Source organism: Bombus vancouverensis, chromosome 16, assembly GCF_051014615.1.
Source record: "Bombus vancouverensis nearcticus chromosome 16, iyBomVanc1_principal, whole genome shotgun sequence".
NCBI lineage: Eukaryota > Metazoa > Arthropoda > Insecta > Hymenoptera > Apidae > Bombus > Bombus vancouverensis.
The window spans coordinates 5651765-5671388 of NC_134926.1; the positions used below are offsets into that span (position 1 = coordinate 5651765).

The window sequence follows — 19624 nt, forward strand, 5'->3', positions numbered from 1 at the left end:
CTAGTACACAGAAATGCATTGCTATTAAAAAAGATCTCTTTTTCTAAAAATTAAAAAGCATATATTCTGCGGAATCAGAAGGGGGTAGAGAGAGGATGAAGGATAGAGGAGGGAAGGAGGGGTAAAAAGAAATAAATGCAACACGGTAGACTCGGGCAGACCATTGGTATACATTCAGCTATAGCGCGTTATATGTAACGGTGGGCGAACGGAGGAGACGAGGAAAAAGAAAGAGAGGGGAAGAAACGAACTCTCTGTGAAGGGTGGGAGGGGAAAGCGAGGGGGAGAAAGATCGCGACGCGATAGTGGGGCGGGGGGGAAGAATGAGGAGAACTGACGAATCGCGTGAAAGAAGAAGCGTAGAGCAGTAGGTGCACATCGGTGCACGTACGAGTGTGACGGCACGCCGAAACTGAAACGCCGAGAGCCACGAACGTTTAATGTCGCATTTCCGTGCTGTTTTTCTACGGTGAGCATCTTAGTCAGTGAGTGACTATTAATAATAATCTCGGGTGTTTTCTCGAACGTGTAGTTTGTCGAGGTACTAAAGAATGGCATCCGATGAGGAGGTGGACGAGAGCTACGCGGGTAAGTGCGACGAGGGCACACTTGATCACGAATACTACCGGAAAGTTGTATCCTCGAGAGCACGCAGGACGCGCGCTTTTCGTACGATGGCTGCCATGTCAATTGATCCTTCTATGGTTTTTCACGCGCTGTCGCGTGTTGCGCGTTTCGACGTGATTTCTCCTGTGTTTTTGTCTAACTCGATGGCAGGTTAAATTGTCCAGAGAAAACAATTAACCTTTCAATTCGACAGATCTTACTTTGTTTTGTAAAGGAACAACTAACCTTCGAATTGTCAATAATCCCACGAACGTGTCACGATATTCTGTTTAACGGTTTAATGTATCATACATATTCGTGTTGTATTTAACCAGCACGCAAATGTAACGAAATAATCATCTGAGTATAGGTTATTGTTTACATTCGATAGTTAGAGAGAAATCACATGGTTCTCTGACTTTTACTTATTTTAGATATTATTACAGTTACAGGTACATTAGTACCAAATTGTTGCCACGATTTCAACAAATTTTCTACAGTAATTACATTTTAAATCATACTATGATTCGACAATCAATTCCGAGAGCTAAACGATTTCTAACCCTTAAGTGAGATTTTTGCTTAAATCAATCACAAATTAAAAACTTGTCAAATATTGAATGTTGCACGGTGTTTTCGCAATATTTCGTGACCCTTACATAATTAACGCTTCATTATTTGATTTTTCATTGTACAATTAATCTTATGTACGCATTTGAATTTGTTCTAACCGTTGTTTTTTCAATGCGAAAAAGTCAAAAGGGTCACGCTGTTTTCTCATGCAAAGTTCTAGTACAATCTTAATCTATTTCAACTGCGGAGTAATAAGATAATTTCATTCATCGTGTGTTTTTCAACAATCTCGAGGATTCTTGCTTAAAATCCAATTTCTTTACAGAAAAAGTAAAAAACAATGTAAAGTGATAATTCTAATTTCCAGCGGAATCTTTGAGTAATTTCGTAATGCTAGCTTCGGTTTTCCGACCATCTGGTACGGTTGTGTGCGTATTCATTATACACACGCACACTATTAATCGTAATATATAAGCGACCGGTGCGAGCTTCTCGAGGATATCGTCTTCCGGGACTTACTAAAAATTGCAGCGGTATATCGTGATTACAGGTTCGTTCATGGATTTTTCAGAATAATCAGTGAACGAACGAGATCAGAATCCGCGGCAATATTATGAATATAAAATATAGGCTTCTCTCTCTCTCTCTCTCTCTCTCTCTCTCCAATGTGGTGAGCCCTTTCGAAGAAAATGGCGGACGCATACTCTCTTACAAAGCATTCATCGAACGTGGATTAGTCGAAAATAATTTATACATTTCGACTGTCCAATCTTAATAGCTTGTTCAATTTTCAAACGAGACTTATGCATGCACGCAAACTCGCTTTTGTACAGAGAGTTTGTATTTATGCTGGTTTTATCGTTTTGATCGCTTCGGAGGAATAAAAAAATCGGTTTGTTATAAAACGTTACTATCGATTTGGCAATTATCAGTCCGCCGCCGTTTTGCTGGTCGAACGTCCCGTCCAATAACATTTGTTCCAATTATATGTTGCTCTCTCTTTCTTTTCCTGACTTAAGTATTTTGTATTACGATTTTTTAAGAAATATATTTTCTAAAGTGAATTGAAGTCGCGTATTACTCGGGTTTCTGGAAAAACGAATGGCAAAATATTTGTCGGTGCCATGTCGTCGCGGTACTGTGATGGAAAATAGTTCTTTCGACGGTTCGACTCAAAATATTTACATATATTTGTATAATATATAGGATTAATTTGAATCCGTAGGATTATATGAAGTCATTCTTTTTAAAAGAATTGATAAATATATGTTTATATACTATTGCAGACAAATTGTAAAGTATTGATTTACATGAAATATTAATTTTGTTGGAAAAATATATGTATACATTGACTATTCTTGAACCTACATTGTAATGAATACAGATATTGATTTTATGTAAGTCAGAGGTAGCCAGTGAAAATGTAGCTTAATATATCAATCATACATGAAAATCATTATATTAGAAATACTATAGAACATTATTTATTTCGAAAAATTACCTATTTCGTATTATAAATGACTTTATATATTTATTGATAATTGTATCTTAATGTCCTAATTGGTCCTTTTATTTTTTCTTAAAATAATTTCTTTTTTTTTTAATATAATGAACTTTTAGGAGAGGATGACATAGATGAAACTGGAGGTCAAGTTTCAAATGTTAACCAACAAGTGGATGGTTCATCCGATGCAGAAGAATCTCAAAGACTAGTTAGTATCTTATATACACATTAAACATTGATTAAACTATGAACATTATTTGAAATATATTTTTTTATGCAGGAAGAAGATGATGATTATGAACCAGAGGAAAGAAAGAAGAAGAAAGGAAAAAAACGAAAAGCTCGTAGTGAAGATAAGAAAGGGAAGAAAAAGAAGAAAAAGAAAAAATCTGATTCTGGAGATGTAATTACTTTTATTTTATTTCCTAAAATATAATTAATTTACTGATAAAAATAACTTAAATGTTTTCTTTACGCAGGAAAGTGATTTTGGAGGAGGCGGTGAAACTGGTGATGTAGCTGGTGATGATAGTGACTATGCTGGAAATAGAAAAAGTAGAAAATCTTCCTCCAGGAAATCGTCTAGTCACAATGCACCTGCTCCTCCTAGCCAGGAACCCACAACAGGAATGCCTACAATTGAGGAAGTCTGTAACACTTTTGGGTTAACAGATGTACAAATTGAATATACTGATGCAGACTTCCAGAATTTAACTACCTATAAATTATTTCAACAACATGTCAGGCCGCTACTAGCAAAAGAGAATCCAAAAGTAAATTTTTCGTAAAAGCAATGAGCTCAAGCGATTATTTTTTCGATATTTTATTTACTTCTGATATTTTATGTTATGCTTACTTTTAGGTTCCAATGTCGAAGCTTATGATGTTAGTGGCTGCCAAATGGCGTGATTTTTCTGAGTTAAATCCTCACACACAGCCAGATGCGGATGTGTCTTCTGCAAATGTAGATGAAGATAGTAGAAATGCAAGGGCAAATCGTGGTGGTGCGGTCCAGGAAGGCGAAGATGAAGAAGACGATGATGAAGATAGTGATAGAAAACGGAAATCACGAGGATCGAGAGCGAAGAAGGGAAAGAAAGCTTCGAAAGTACCGACACTCAAGATCAAACTTGGAAAGCGCAAACGAGGAAGCTCGGATGAGGAAGCAGAGGGTAGTGGCGTTGGTACTGACAGAGATTCAGACATGGAATTCGAGCAAATGTTGGCAGATGCGGAGGAACCTACTGGTGCGGATGGGACGAACAAAGGAAACGCTGAAGAAAGCGGGGTTGAACCACCAGCAGAACCACCTGTTCGCAGGAAGGCAAAGACCAAAATCGGAAATAAGACTAAGAAGAAGAAAAAGACAAAAACCACGTCAAAGTTTCCAGACGGAGAAGAAGGTCTTCAGGTATAATTAGATTGCTTTTGATTAATACTGGTTATATTTTCTATGTCAATGAAACTTTTGAATTTTTTTATGATATTTATATCTTTTTATGCAGACTGATCATCAGGATTATTGTGAAGTATGTCAACAAGGTGGAGAAATTATTCTATGTGATACGTGTCCTAGAGCTTATCACTTGGTGTGTCTAGAGCCTGAATTAGAAGAAACTCCGGAAGGAAAATGGAGTTGTCCTCATTGTGAAGGAGAAGGTATTGCAGGTACCTTCCTTGTAACCCCAAACCTTTCATCCTCCCCAACATGCTGATGTGTATTCAACTATCAAAACGAATCGTGGATTATTAATTCTGTTTTCAGGTGCAGCTGAAGACGATGATGAGCATATGGAATTTTGTAGAATATGTAAAGATGGTGGTGAATTGCTATGCTGTGATAGCTGTACTAGCGCGTACCATACACATTGTTTGAACCCACCACTTTCAGAAATTCCTGATGGCGACTGGAAGTGTCCCAGATGTTCTTGTCCACCTATACGTGGAAAAGGTACTGTATGATTAAGACAAAGAATTATGCATCACATACTCATAACTAATATTTAATCTTTTATGTGATAGTTGCAAAGATTTTAACATGGAGGTGGAAGGAATGCCCAGAAACACCCTCGGAGGAGCCGTCAACAAGTAAAGCTGCTCCTAAGCAACGTAGAATACGCGAATTCTTCGTGAAATGGGCTGATATGTCTTATTGGCATTGCGACTGGATCACAGAATTACAGCTTGATGTTTTCCATCCTCTCATGTTTAGGTATGGCACTTATTCAATAATGATATGCTTAATCCTTTTTTTATGATTGTTTAAAATTTTACTGTGATCTTTAGAAATTATTCACGAAAATATGATATGGACGAACCACCGAAGTTGGAGGAACCGTTAGACGAAAGTGATTCCCGAGTGAAACGTTTAAAAGAACAGGATGTTGCAACTAATAGAGATGAATACAATTTAGAGGAACGATTCTATCGTTACGGAGTTCGACCAGAGTGGCTTGTAGTGCATCGAGTAATTAATCATAGGCTTTCAAGAGATGGTAGAGCGACGTATCTCGTTAAATGGAGGGAATTAGGATACGATCAGGCAACTTGGGAAGATGAGCATGAAGATATTCCTGGATTAAAGCAAGCTATCGAATATTACTTGGATCTCAGAGCTGCAAACTGTTGTGATGGTAGTTCGTCCCGCAAGGGCAAGAAGGGTGAGAAGAGTCGGTTAATTTATTTTTTCTTTTTACAATCATTATTATGAGCTGCAAAATGGACACATACATTATATTCAGGTAAAGGCAAGAAATCGAAGACTCGTGAACTCATCGACGACGAAGAAAGAACGCCTAAGAGATATACTCCGCCACCTGACAAACCTACCACAGATCTAAAGAAAAAGTATGAACGGCAGCCAGAATATCTGGATCAGACTGGAATGCAGTTACATCCTTATCAGCTAGAAGTATATATCTTGTCTTCATTACATTACTTATTCCTTAATGAGCTTTTTATAATTTCATAATTTTGTAGGGTTTGAATTGGTTAAGATATTCATGGGGCCAAGGTATAGACACTATTTTAGCGGACGAGATGGGTCTAGGAAAAACCATCCAAACTATCACCTTTCTGTATTCATTATACAAAGAAGGTCACTGCAAGGGACCGTTCCTTGTATCTGTTCCTCTATCAACTATCATTAACTGGGAACGTGAATTTGAAACCTGGGCACCTGATTTTTATTGTGTTACTTACGTTGGTACGTGCGTGTATATGAACTTAATTAATGAAAATGCGTTTATTGATTTGTTTCATTGCTAATTAATATTTTATATTAATATATTTGTATATTTCAGGTGACAAGGACAGTCGTATCGTAATTCGTGAGAATGAATTGTCTTTCGAAGAGGGTGCTGTTCGTGGTGGCCGAGCATCGAAGATCCGATCGAATCAAATTAAGTTCAATGTACTTCTTACCAGTTACGAGCTGATCTCAATTGATTCTGCGTGTTTAGGATCGATAGATTGGGCTGTATTAGTAGTAGACGAAGCGCATAGACTCAAATCTAACCAGTCGAAATTTTTTAGACTATTAGCGTCCTATAATATCGCGTATAAATTATTGTTAACTGGAACTCCTCTGCAAAATAACTTGGAGGAATTGTTCCATCTTTTGAATTTCCTCTGTCGTGATAAATTCAATGACTTAGCTGCGTTCCAAAATGAATTCGCTGATATTTCAAAAGAAGAACAAGTGAAGAAGTTGCATGAACTACTCGGACCACACATGTTGAGGAGATTAAAGGCTGATGTATTAAAGGTATTTATTATATACTTCTTTTCATAAATTCAATATGTGAGTTATACTAATCATCTTTATTTATAGAATATGCCGAGTAAATCAGAATTCATCGTCCGTGTCGAATTATCGCCTATGCAAAAGAAATATTATAAATATATATTGACGAGGAACTTCGAGGCGCTGAATCCCAAGGGGGGAGGTCAACAAGTGTCGCTATTGAATATCATGATGGATCTTAAAAAGTGCTGCAACCATCCTTATTTATTTCCAGCCGCGTCTCAGGAAGCACCAACCGCACCAAACGGAAGTTACGAAACGTCTGCATTAATCAAAGCAGCAGGAAAATTGGTTCTATTGAGCAAAATGTTAAAGAAATTAAGGGATGATGGACATAGAGTCTTAATCTTTTCTCAAATGACAAAAATGTTGGACATTCTCGAAGATTATTTAGAAGGAGAGGGTTATAAGTATGAAAGAATAGACGGTAACATTACTGGTGCTCAACGACAGGAAGCCATTGACAGATTTAATGCACCTGGTGAGTAGATAGTTTTATTGTATCTTTAACGAATCATCAACGGAAAATTAATCAATTTTTTTACCAGGCGCGCAACAGTTTGTTTTTCTACTTTCTACTCGGGCCGGTGGTTTGGGTATAAACTTGGCTACTGCCGACACTGTGATCATTTACGATTCCGACTGGAATCCACACAACGACATTCAGGCATTTAGTAGAGCACATAGAATTGGTCAAGCTAATAAAGTCATGATCTACAGATTTGTAACTCGCAACTCTGTCGAAGAACGAGTTACACAAGTGGCGAAGCGTAAAATGATGTTAACACATTTAGTTGTGAGACCTGGAATGGGTGGTAAAGGCGCCAATTTCAGTAAACAAGAACTTGACGACATTTTACGATTCGGTAATGTTGTTGAAATAAAGATTATAAAATAGGATTTAAAATTATGGAACTTGTCTATAATTTCAATTCGTATTAGGTACTGAGGAATTGTTCAAAGAGGAGGAAGGCAAAGAGGATGAAGCCATTCATTATGATGACAAAGCTGTGGCTGAATTGTTAGACAGAAGCAAGGAAGGTATCGAACAGAAAGAAAACTGGGCCAACGAGTATCTAAGTTCGTTTAAAGTAGCATCGTACGTAACAAAGGAAGGTGAAACGGAAGAAGAAGCAGACACTGAGATTATTAAACAGGAAGCTGAGAACACAGATCCAGCTTATTGGATCAAATTATTGAGACATCATTATGAACAACAACAAGAAGATATTGCCAGAACACTTGGAAAAGGTATATATAATTTATTTCTTTGCCTGTAAATACTCCTCTCCGTCTCTCTCTTGTCATTACAAAGTAATAATTATTTTTAGGTAAACGAATACGTAAGCAAGTGAACTATAATGATGGAGGAGTAACTGGAGACCAAAGTACAAGGGATGATCAACCATGGCAGGAGAATCTTTCTGATTACAACAGTGATTTTAGTGCTCCTAGCGATGACGATAAAGAAGACGACGACTTTGACGAAAAGGGTGATGGTGACCTGTTATCTCGCAGAAGCAGGCGAAGATTAGAGAGGAGAGACGAAAAGGATCGACCTCTTCCTCCATTGCTTGCCAGGGTTAATGGAAACATTGAAGTAGGTTTACATAATTTATCTTATATTTAAAAATTAATGAAAGATATATACTATAATATGGTTTTTTAAATCCAGGTACTAGGCTTCAATGCCAGACAAAGGAAAGCATTCCTGAACGCGATTATGCGTTACGGTATGCCACCACAGGACGCGTTTAACTCTCAGTGGTTAGTTACTCGCTCGAAATGTATTCCGCAATCAGTAAATTTAAAGTACTGTTAAAGTATATTGTCGCATTTCAGGTTGGTACGAGACCTGAGAGGCAAGTCGGAGAAGAATTTCAAGGCCTACGTTTCCCTTTTCATGCGACATTTGTGTGAACCTGGTGCAGATAATGCCGAAACATTTGCCGATGGTGTCCCGAGAGAAGGTCTTAGCAGACAACACGTTTTAACAAGAATTGGTGTAATGTCTTTAATAAGGAAAAAGGTAAAACACTCTTCAGTTGATTTTTTATTTTCTTCTTTTCCTTTCTTCTAATAATGTTTTGTTTTATGTAATAGGTGCAAGAATTCGAACACATAAACGGATATTACTCGATGCCAGAAATGATTCGCAAACCGGTAGAACCTGTGAAAATAGAAGGTGGTGGAGAAGGAGCAACTGGAACTAGCAGTACCAGTGCAACACCAGCTACTTCTAATGCACCTAGCCCAAGTCCTGCTGCAACTCCAACGCCAACTGCTATTCCTGGAAGTGCGAATACTGACTCCAACAAGTCAAATTCAGACACGTCTGAAGTAAAAGAATGTAAAGAAGTACCCAAGGACAAAGAAGTTAGTATAGTCGATCGTAAAAACTTAAATAATTCCAAATGAATTTGTAGTAAAGGAAGAATTATTTTACAGAGTGTTGATGCGAAGGATGTGGAGGAATCAAAAGAATCTAAAGAAGAGGAAGAGAATAATGCGGAAAAAGATAAAGACAAGGAGGACATCAAGAAAGAAGAGAAGGATACAGAGGGAGAAACACAGGATAAAGAGAAGGATAAAGTAGATGCTACAGACGAAAAATTAGTGACGAAACACGACGAAAAAGTAGACAACTCCGAAAGCAAAACAAAACAAGATTCCGAGGAAGATGTAGTTATCGTTAAAGACGATGAAGAAGAAACAGAAAAGCGAGAGGTACTTGCTAGTTCGATGTTAAATCAGTATAATTTATTTGAAACAATTAATAAGATTTCTAATATTACATTGAGAATATTAATATTACAGGAGAAAGATAATAAAGATAAGGACATAAAGGACTGTGATTCAGAAACGATAAAGCCCAAGCGCAAGTTCATGTTCAACATAGCTGATGGTGGTTTCACTGAATTACACACATTATGGTTAAATGAAGAGAAAGCTGCAGTACCTGGCCGTGAATACGAAATCTGGCATAGAAGACATGACTATTGGTTACTGGCCGGCATTGTTACACATGGCTATGGTCGTTGGCAGGATATCCAAAATGATATTAGGTAACAAATAAACAATAATAGGAAAATATATGCTTACTATAAACGTGTTATTTTAATATTATTTTGCAGGTTTGCAATAATAAATGAACCATTTAAGATGGACGTGGGCAAGGGTAACTTTTTAGAAATAAAAAACAAATTCCTAGCTCGACGTTTCAAACTGTTGGAACAGGCATTAGTGATAGAAGAACAATTGAGAAGAGCCGCGTACCTGAACTTAACGCAGGATCCTAATCATCCTGCGATGAGCCTGAATGCAAGATTTGCCGAAGTCGAGTGCCTTGCAGAATCACATCAACATCTTAGTAAAGAAAGCCTTGCCGGAAATAAACCAGCAAATGCTGTGTTGCATAAAGTAAATATATTTCTATGGATAGAAAATAATCGTCTTCTTTCAGTAATTCCTCTTTATACATTGTTTCATTGCAGGTACTAAATCAATTGGAAGAACTGTTGTCTGACATGAAATCTGACGTGAGTCGTTTACCAGCAACATTAGCTCGCATTCCACCTGTTGCTCAAAGACTTCAAATGTCAGAGAGGTCGATATTGAGTCGATTGGCAGCAACCGCACCAGGTGGTAGTAGTTCTCAATCGGGTCAAGCAGCGCTGTTAGCACAACAGTTTCCAGCCGGTTTCTCCGGTGGACAACTGCCGGCTACATTCGCTGGTGCGGCTAATTTCGGAAATTTTAGACCACAATACTCAGTACCAGGTCAACCACCACAGGGATTCACAGGTTCGCAATAACTTTCAGATTGCTAAAATGTAGATATCGGATTTCTAGATATAATGATTGTTACAAAAATAATTTATATTGCAGCTTGAATAGTAAATGGTTGATAAACAGTGGCTCAATCGAAAACTTGTAATAGCGCAGGTCAACACTACCTTTCGACGAAGTCCATGCGCGCTGTATTATTTTTCGTAAATTACGATTTCTAGCTGAATTTTATTAGAAGAGGAGATGCTCTACGATTTGACGAAGTAACGAAGACAGACACACACACGCATACACATAGACATAATACGTTACATCTAAATTACATTATTGCTGTATTTATTATGTGTACATTCGGCGTTTAGCATCAAGATTATCATGTTTTTGTATTTATACATATACGGTCCTTGTAGAAAGTGGCATAAATTATTTTCTTAAGCTAATTAAGAGCATGATTTATATTTCTTCATCGACCGGCGTGTGTATCGTATCGTAACGATAAGTACGTTTTACTTAATAGAAACAAAAATAACAACTTATTTAAGAAACCAATATAGATTTACATAAATTTATGCAGTTTAAACATAAGGTACGCTAATTAATTCGAGCGATTAATCGTTCGGCGTAATTTATTCGCAATTTCTTTTTGCATCAATATTTTCCTAATGGATGCCGGAAAGACTTAATTAGTTGGAAGCCTATCCCCGCCCGATATGTGTATTTGTGAATTCAGGGATTTCAGTTAGGATTGCATACTGAATACACAGAGTATCGTCATATAAGAGTACCATAAATACGACGAACAATGGCAATCACCTTAGTTAAGACTGACATTCACGTGATGTATTCAGGAGATTTCATTTCTTACACGATTTTACATGCTATTGTAATGCATGGGTTTTTCATACTGAATAAGCAAGATTCTTTACACGTGCATGCTTTAATCGTCAATCTTTCAGTTTAAATTTTTTAAAGAAGCAGATATATCGTATTGTGTAAGTATCACGTTGCAGAGAACAGAGACACAAAGTCTGTTTGATACTTAAATATTATAATATACACGGTGATACAACTCTACGTAATAAATACGTAATTCGACTCTGTAGGAATCGACAGTTTTATTAAAACGTCACGCCGGTGACTATAAAAATATGACTTAGATTTGAATTTGATAATACCGTGATTGTTTGATAAATATACTTTGTACATACTTGTCGAGTTACATTTTACTGCACTACATATACTAAAATACATATACACGTACATATTAATTGCACTTGCGTATAAGGTCAGAAAGCACGTCACATCCCATGCATTATATTAGTAAAAAAAAAAAGAGGAAGAATAAGGAACGACTATAAATATAATTATGAAACACAAATACATTAAAAAGTCTTGAGTAAACATACTGTTCAATTTTTACTATCCCAAGTTTGAGATATGTTAAAGCATTTTAATTTCTGAGTAATTGATCTGCCAAATTACTGCGTTGGCATATAAGATTTTAAGGGTAATTTAGGATTTAGCTAAGAAATTCTGAACGAGACTATGAAGATGAATGAAAGGAAAACGAGCGAGAGGAATGAACGAGTATAAAGTGAATTAAAGATATAAGCCGAATCACGGAATATCGTTTGTTGTATGTATTAATTCTGCTGGAATAAATTAATAATTAGAAACCACATTAGTACTTGATGTATCTTTTTGTAGGTTCTTAAATTTTTAAACATATTAAAAGTTATAATAAAAAGTTTTATTAATTAGCATATAGACAATAAATAAAGGTTACAAAACGCTGTAAAGTTCATAAATATAATAGAACAATTAATCATAATTACATATTTCAAATTGTATAATTGTTTTGTTCATAATTTATATACGTTGAAAATGAAACATAATTTTATGCATAAGTTCAAAAATGCAATGATATAGTGAACAATAGTAATAAAAAACTAACATATGAAGCTTTTCTAACGCAAATAATACGACAATAATTTTGGTAAAAAGATACAAAGCATATTTTTAACCAGACGTGTCTTTATTCTGTCTTTGTTGGATCATTTCCCTAATGTTGTTTTCACATTCTTTTAAGTTCTGTTGTAAATACGTTTTATTATTTTCTAAAGTCTTCACTTTTTCATCAGCATTTTTCATTCGTTTCTTGAGACCGGCCTTTATGCTATCTATGTCATCCAAAAGGAACATCCTGCCGACTGATTCGTACGTCTTTGTGTTCTCAGGATAAGAGGTTATCTCTTTCATTGTCAGCTCGGCAAATTGTTTAGATCGTTTCAATTTGTCAATTTGCAAATCTGCTAATTTCAATTTTTGCGTGGTATCAATCATTTTCTCATGCAATTGCGAGAACGCTTTCCTTAACTCTTCATCCGGTTCCCTTGCCATTTCTCTGCAATAATTTCGGTATTTATAGGTTAGAAAATGGAGTTGAATTACAGTTACTAGATAAATTATTTCAGATGATAATTTATTGTCAAGCAAACTAAGATATTTAATAGTTCAATCGAATATAATTAATTTTTCGTTTTTTAGCATTATTTATTTATATTTTCGAGCAAGTTAAAATACATGATAGAAGACAAAATACCTTGTCGGTTCCACCTAGCGAGTTGATAAAAAACCTTCAAAAATCGTATTGGATTTAATATGCATACATAGTATACACACATACATATTTGGATCTGTTTTCAGTCGTAATACCATATAAATATATTAAAAATTGTATTTTTATTTCCTATAAATTATCGTTTACTTTACATTCTTAAATCTTTAACAAAAGAGAAATAGTTGTTTGAAGTATAGAAGGTTATTTAATACACATTATATAAAAAAATAAATAAAATATCTAAAGTATAATGTTTCCTGTAATACTTGGTAGATAAAATAATGTTCTATCGAGATTTTATCTTTTTAATTATGTACTCAAAAATATGAATGTGAATGAAAATCAACAATCTAATTATGATTATTTAATTTATTTCTACATCTAATAATTTATGTTGTAACAAAATTGATGTTGATATGATTAATAATATTTCAGTAAAAAACTACTTTCAATAAAATAAATTTTGTAGAATATCTTGCAGTTATAATAAGTTTTATAGTATGATTATGTTTTTTCAATAGTTATAAAAATACTTTTTTTTGAAGATATTCTTTTTATCAAAGAAAAGATTACAGGGATATTTCAACATATATAGTTACATAGCTATATAGCATTTTTACAGAAATGCTTTTGTAGTACTATATTCTTCTGTTAGTATATTATATATGTACAGTATGTATTTAAGTTTATGAGATTATATCTATTAAAATTCATAAAATAAAACGATTCTTCTTATATGAAAATAATTACCAAGTACTTTATAGGTCATGGTATAGCACAGAGTTTTATCGTTCGCTTTCGAATTACCAATAGGCGGCTGCTTTCGGACAACTCCGTATGGCGCCGCCAATATTCGGCGGTGTTGGAATGATTCTGATTGGTTCATAACCTGTTTACGCGAGGTCGGCATAAAAAGCTCACGAATTTGAAAAAATCCATTCATACTATTACTTTTTCTACATATGTTAACATTGATTCCTTACTACATATAGTCATTAATTACTTATTACTCCATGACACACTGTTATAGTGGTTAAAACTACTAGGCATAACTAACAATCAGCTGATGCATTGAAAAAATTAAAGAAAAGAAAAAATGTTGTCACTATTAGGCTAAATCTATTGTGCGCATATTTTTTATCTATATACATATGTACATTGTCTAACTTGAAGTGAAAAATAAAAAGTTCCTTTTCTTTATTCTTTTTATTTATTAAATAAAACAATTGATTTAATAAAGTGCCTATAGTTGAATTTTCTAAGTTGTTTTTGAATTTAAATAAATGTATCTTCGATACAAAATGTTGCCAATAAGACTGCGACTTGACGTTTTTTAGATTAACATTTGCAATTCATTCTAGATTATTGTAAAATCATTTTGGATTGTAGAAAGTGTAAATTGAATTTTAGATAATTCTATATTTCAGCGGTTACTTTTAATTTTAAATCGTAGATCAAGTTATTCCTGTAAAGGGTATTGCAAAAAAGGAAATATAAATTACTAATGCGTACTTTATATAGGAAACGAAAGATTTAACAAAAAAGATGATTGTAAATATTATATTTACATAACATTATAAATAAGAATATAATAAAAAAAGACTATACATATTTTAAGAAATTTGATATGATGGAGTATAATAGAAACAGATGAAGGTGGAATTAGATAACTAGATAACTGGAAACAGATTGCTCAGTCACGTATGGTGATACGGTTTTGGAGACACCTTTTCACAAAGGTTCTCCAATGTAAAGTTAATGTACAACCTGACACAACGATAATGCCAACAAGGTCAATACAAAGTCCTCCTGAAAAAAAACTGAAACCGAATCAAAGCTCGATTAATTCGATACAAAACTCCAATATCCCTACCGAACATAACCTCAATACGGACATAATGGTCATTGGCAAAATGCAAACAGAAAATCAAACACAGGAAATCTCCATTTGCGTTTCAAAACAACCACGAGAGAAAGTTACATATTTAGAAACGCCTGTTAAGTCGGAGAACGACAAGAAAGAGTACAGGTAAAAAAAAAATAGTAGTAAAAATAGATGGTACATTCTGTTGAATATTTGTTTTACTTTTCTTGAATGTTATAGAGTGATCAAATTGGAAAATGGCTTGACTGCTTTGCTAATTGCTGACCTACACTCCTTTTGTACCCAAGATGATGAGTGCACTGATAAAGGTAAAGAAAACAAATATATGTGTATTCAAAAGAAAATTATTTATGTTAGCACTTTCCTTTCACTAATTTGTTTTTATGTTATTATTTCAATTCACTAATTTATAAAAGTATAAATATTTGGAACTTATCAGAGGATGCAATAAATATTAAAAATGAAAAAGGAAATGAAGATGAAGAGACTGAAAGTGAAGAGGATGAAGAAGAAGAAAGTGCAGAAGAGAGTGATACAGAGGATAATCCATCAGACGATGACAAAGATGCTGATTCATGTGCTTGCCCCAAACCAGTAAAAGCAGAAGAAAAAATGGTATCTTTTATTACGATACACCATATGATGCTTAATCAATTTAAAAAAAATATGAATTATTAATATTCTTAGTGTGCTGCTACGCATATTTCTTACACAGGCAGCATGTGGATTAACTGTGGGTGTAGGAAGCTTCAGTGATCCACCAGAAATTCCAGGTCTGGCACATTTTTTGGAGCATATGATTTTTATGGGATCAGAGAAATATACTGAGGTACCCATTTCGAAAAAGAATCTTATATCTCCTGAAGTTTTATTTAATTTCCTTGTATATTAACAGGAAAACGATTTTGATATGTTTATTAAAAAAAGAGGTGGATCAGACAATGCCTCCACTGATTGTGAATCAACAACATTCTATTTTGAAATACAAGAAAAGCATCTTTTAGCTGCCCTTGATCGTTTTGCTCAATTTTTTATTAAACCTTTAATGAGGAAGGACGCTATAACGAGAGAACGTGAATCCATAGAAAGCGGTATATTTTGAAAATGCAAAACATAATGAAATTTAATTAATTTAGTTAGTATAATAAGATTAAATAAACCATATAGAGTTTCAGATGGCCTTACCCTCTGACTATTGTAGAAAAGAACAATTATTTAGTAGCTTTGCGCAGCCAAATCATCCAGCTACAAAGTTTTGTTGGGGTAATTTAATTACATTACGAGATAATGTAACTGATGAAAAACTTTATGAGGAGTTGCATAAGTTCAGAGAGCGTCACTACAGTGCTCACAGAATGAAACTTGCCATACAAGTTAGTCTTTTATTTTACTAAATCGGAATTCGCTCTCAGAAGAAATAATATTAACTTACAAAATTGATTTACAGGCCAGACTTCCACTGGATGTGCTAGAAGACTATGTAATACAATGCTTTGCAAATGTACCAAGTAATGGCTTATCACCTGACGACTTTACTCCCTTTAAGGGCACAGATTCGTTTAATACACCAAGTTTTAGAAGAATTTATAAAATCAAACCTATAAAAGATGTTTGCCAAGTATGTCTTCATAATTTTAGAAGTGATAACTAGACTGCGGATTTTTATGCGTTTATAGAAAATTTGAACATGTAAAAATATACACAATGCATATAATATGCAAAAACATATGAAATGTCCAAAATAGTATTTGTGATTAATATTTAGTAGATAAAGCAAGCTGTTTAAATTCCTTTTTATTTAGTTACATTCATAAAAATACAAAAATCTAGTAATCTAGTAATGGCAGTCTAGTAATGGCGATTACATTTTATTTTGTTCGTAGGTAGAGTTGACATGGTGCATGCCACCTCTTCACGATATGTATAAAAGCAAGCCGCATCAGTATATTTCCTGGATCATGGGATACGAAGGAAAAGGTTCTTTGATTAGTTACTTAAGGGAAAAGATGTGGTGTCTTGGGATTTTTAGCGGAAATGCAGAAAGGGGCTTCGAACACAATTCGATGTACGGGTTGTTTAGTTTGTCTTTGATGTTGACGGAGCAAGGACATAAACACCTACCGGAAGTATTAAACGCCACATTCTCATTTATTAATTTAATGCGAAAAGAAGGCCCGCAAAAACGAATTTATGATGAGATCCACCAAATTAAGGAAATGAATTTTAGGTGCATTAAAGTGATCAATGATTGTTAATATAATAATTAGAATGACTAATAGATAAGGTTTCCTTATAGATTTACAGATGAGTTTCCACCAGCAGAATATGTGGAAGATTTGTGCGAAAACATGCATTATTATCCTCCTCGTGATTATATTACTGGCAGCGAATTGTATTTTGAATATAATGCAGAAGCTATACAAACCTGTTTAAATTATTTAACACCTAATGATGTGAATATTATAATACTTGATAAAAAATTCAATGATGAAGAATTCGATAAAGTGGAACCTTGGTTCAAAACTAAATATACAAATATGGAGATTCCTCAAGAATGGATAGAGTGCTGGAAGACTATGAAGCCTCTGCCTGAATTTCATTTACCATTACCCAATATGTATATCACGGATGATTTCAGTTTAATCTCGATACCACCTGGTGTACCCAAGTACCCCACAAAAATCTATTCAGATGAGATAATAGAAGTTTGGTACCGACCTGATCCGAAGTTCGGCTTGCCTGAATGTTATATGTATTTTTGTATCATATCACCAATGGCTGTTTGTTCACTGAAAGGGTAAATATTTGGAATCTTTATGAAAGAAGCATGATCTTTTTACAGAAATAATTAAAATTTTAGCGTAGTCATAATGGATCTATTTGTTGCTATATTGAAGCAACTGTTAGTAGAAACATTGTATCCAGCCACGATTGCTGAATTAAACCATGCTATTTACACGAACGAAAAGGGTATTATGCTTAAAATGAATGGATTCAATCAGAAGTTACCAGTAAGGATACTTATAATTAGACTGTGGATTTGTATACAAATTCATATTTTTATGAATACAATTAAAAAAGTAGGACCTAGATAGAAATTTGATTTACCTATTAAATATTATAAAGAATACTACACTTTGGATATTTTATCTGTTCTTTAATATTATGTGAATTCTATGCATTTTTGTATCTTTAAATTACTGATAATTGCGTAAAATTTTACAGTCTACTTATAATAATTTTTTCCGGATAGTTACTATTTTGATTTAGTACTTTTTTATTTTTATTTGTAGCTTTTGTTAATGACTATTGCGAAATGTATAGCTGATATTCCGACATTAATAACTAAAGAGTTTTTCGAAGTGATGAAGGAAGAACAAACTAAGGAATATTATAATAACTTAGTAAAACCCAAAAGCTTAGTTCGGTAGGTAATGATTCTCACAAAACCACAAACAATAAATTTAAGATGTTCTACATTTTTTTCATAATTGCTTCAGAGATGTAAGATTATCAATTCTAATGCTCGTCTATTGGACGGCCGCGGACAAGCACGCTGCCATTCAGAATGTGGAATTTTCTGAATTTCACAATTTTGTTCAACACTTTACTGATCACATTTATATTCAATCTTTGGTACAAGGAAACATGACAAAAGAAGATGTAATAAAAAACATTCAAGAATGTGTAAAGGCACTGAAGTGTGGATCATTGTTGCCTAATACTATGCCACATGTGAGGGTGGCGCAAATACCAATTGGTTCACATTATTGTAAAGTAAGGAACTTCAATAGCATCGATATAAATTCTGTTGTAATGAATTACTATCAATCCGATGTCTCATCTATTAGATTGTTAGTTATTATCGAACTATTAATTGTAAGTACAAGTTTAAATTATATTACTTTAAATTTATTGTACAATGAGTAATAAATATTTCTATTAATTTTAACTTAGACGATTATGGAAGAGCCTGTTTTTAATCAACTTAGAACACTGGAGCAACTTGGTTACAATGTCTTCTGTCTGTTAAGGGATACCTTCGGTATCCTCGGTTATACTGTCACAGTGTACACTCAGGCAGACAAATACAGCACCGAATACGTGGATAATAGGATAGAAGCATTTTTGGCGATGTTTAATAATATTTTGAAAGAGATGTCGGAAAAGGAGTTAGACAGCGTTAAGGAAGCAGTGATAAAATTAAAACGGTGTGCGGATATACATTTGAAAGAAGAGGTTGATAGGAACTGGTCAGAAATTGAAAGTGGCGATTACATGTTTGATAGAATAGAAAAGGAATTGAGTGTGATCGAATATATCAAGATTGACGAATTGAGGGAATGGATGAAGTCTCACACATTTAATGGCAGCAATTTCAGAAAATTAAGCGTGCATGTAGTGGGAACTGCTAAATCATCTGATACAGAGAATAACAAAGGTGTTGAAACATCAGCAAATGCAGTCAATTGTAAGTGCACTGATTTTGTATTGTACTATATATTATACTATTAAATGAAAACGTTATCGATTTTTTTTGCAGCTGATTCGGCTAAAAGAGACACAAAAGTAGAGAAATATGGGAAGGTAAAGTATTCATTGAATTATGTTCCTACCACAGAAGAGACTGACAAATCTCTGGTGCACATCACTGATATTGAGAAGTACAAAAACCAGCTGTACATATATCCTGTAAATCATACCACTTTATGATACTAAATAAAACTAATAAAATTTATAGTCATATTTGAAAAAATTTTGAAATCAGAATAAATATGCAACAAATAATGACGATGCGTTGTTAATCATTCATTCCATTTCGTTTAATTAAGCTGGTACTTA

The 19624-nt window shown here is 34.2% G+C and overlaps 3 protein-coding genes across 15 annotated transcripts; 2 read left to right on the forward strand and 1 right to left on the reverse strand.

Annotated features, from left to right (window-relative positions):
• Window positions 1-337: 337 nt before the first annotated feature.
• On the forward strand, window positions 338-11958 carry Mi-2 (chromodomain-helicase-DNA-binding protein Mi-2 homolog). Of its 11 annotated transcripts, none has more exons than XM_033329433.2 (24): window positions 338-469; window positions 533-588; window positions 2800-2891; window positions 2964-3086; window positions 3163-3456; window positions 3546-4094; window positions 4189-4351; window positions 4449-4634; window positions 4706-4895; window positions 4970-5352; window positions 5425-5594; window positions 5663-5888; window positions 5986-6449; window positions 6516-6969; window positions 7037-7354; window positions 7431-7739; window positions 7820-8088; window positions 8164-8255; window positions 8331-8517; window positions 8592-8864; window positions 8937-9553; window positions 9623-9908; window positions 9983-10292; window positions 10377-11958. In XM_033329433.2, exons 2-24 carry the CDS (start codon window positions 552-554, stop codon window positions 10379-10381), a joined length of 5997 nt encoding a protein of 1998 aa, XP_033185324.1. In that variant the 5' UTR covers window positions 338-469; window positions 533-551; the 3' UTR covers window positions 10382-11958. The 11 variants fall into 11 exon arrangements, with proteins under 11 accessions (XP_033185324.1, XP_033185323.1, XP_033185325.1 ...); XM_033329440.2 differs by having other exon boundaries at window positions 351-588; window positions 4970-5343; window positions 8937-9215; window positions 9306-9553; XM_033329436.2 differs by lacking the exons at window positions 338-469; window positions 533-588 and adding an exon at window positions 2201-2344 and having other exon boundaries at window positions 8313-8517; window positions 8937-9215; window positions 9306-9553.
• Window positions 11959-12005: 47 nt separating this feature from the next.
• On the reverse strand, window positions 12006-13666 carry Pfdn1 (prefoldin subunit 1). The gene is made up of 3 exons (XM_033329461.2): window positions 13648-13666; window positions 12880-12913; window positions 12006-12681 (listed from the first exon to the last, which is right to left on the reverse strand). Exon 3 carries the CDS (start codon window positions 12675-12677, stop codon window positions 12297-12299), a length of 381 nt encoding a protein of 126 aa, XP_033185352.1. The 5' UTR covers window positions 12678-12681; window positions 12880-12913; window positions 13648-13666; the 3' UTR covers window positions 12006-12296.
• Window positions 13667-14525: 859 nt separating this feature from the next.
• Window positions 14526-19570, forward strand: LOC117154622 (nardilysin). 3 transcript variants are annotated; one of them, XM_033329761.2, is made up of 14 exons: window positions 14526-14926; window positions 15002-15090; window positions 15222-15397; window positions 15498-15611; window positions 15678-15873; window positions 15950-16155; window positions 16230-16400; window positions 16666-17009; window positions 17079-17579; window positions 17643-17793; window positions 18076-18209; window positions 18283-18661; window positions 18740-19253; window positions 19326-19570. In XM_033329761.2, exons 1-14 carry the CDS (start codon window positions 14601-14603, stop codon window positions 19493-19495), a joined length of 3471 nt encoding a protein of 1156 aa, XP_033185652.1. In that variant the 5' UTR covers window positions 14526-14600; the 3' UTR covers window positions 19496-19570. The 3 variants fall into 3 exon arrangements, with proteins under 3 accessions (XP_033185652.1, XP_076481894.1, XP_033185654.1); XM_076625779.1 differs by having other exon boundaries at window positions 14527-14926; window positions 15252-15397; XM_033329763.2 differs by lacking the exons at window positions 14526-14926; window positions 15002-15090 and having other exon boundaries at window positions 15261-15397; window positions 15470-15611.
• Window positions 19571-19624: the final 54 nt, after the last annotated feature.

Coding starts and splice junctions, on each gene's coding strand:
- Pfdn1 (XM_033329461.2), bottom strand. CDS start 12,677: ATGGCAAGGGAACCGGATGAAGAGTTAAGGAAAGCGTTCTCGCAATTG.
- LOC117154622 (XM_033329761.2), top strand. CDS start 14,601: ATGGTGATACGGTTTTGGAGACACCTTTTCACAAAGGTTCTCCAATGT. Junction 15,398..15,497: donor TAAAAGCAGAAGAAAAAATG/GTATCTTTTATT, acceptor TTTCTTACACAG/GCAGCATGTGGATTAACTGT. Junction 18,210..18,282: donor AAACCCAAAAGCTTAGTTCG/GTAGGTAATGAT, acceptor TAATTGCTTCAG/AGATGTAAGATTATCAATTC.
- Mi-2 (XM_033329427.2), top strand. CDS start 2,281: ATGGCAAAATATTTGTCGGTGCCATGTCGTCGCGGTACTGTGATGGAA. Junction 7,740..7,819: donor TGCCAGAACACTTGGAAAAG/GTATATATAATT, acceptor AATTATTTTTAG/GTAAACGAATACGTAAGCAA. Junction 8,865..8,936: donor AAGTACCCAAGGACAAAGAA/GTTAGTATAGTC, acceptor ATTATTTTACAG/AGTGTTGATGCGAAGGATGT.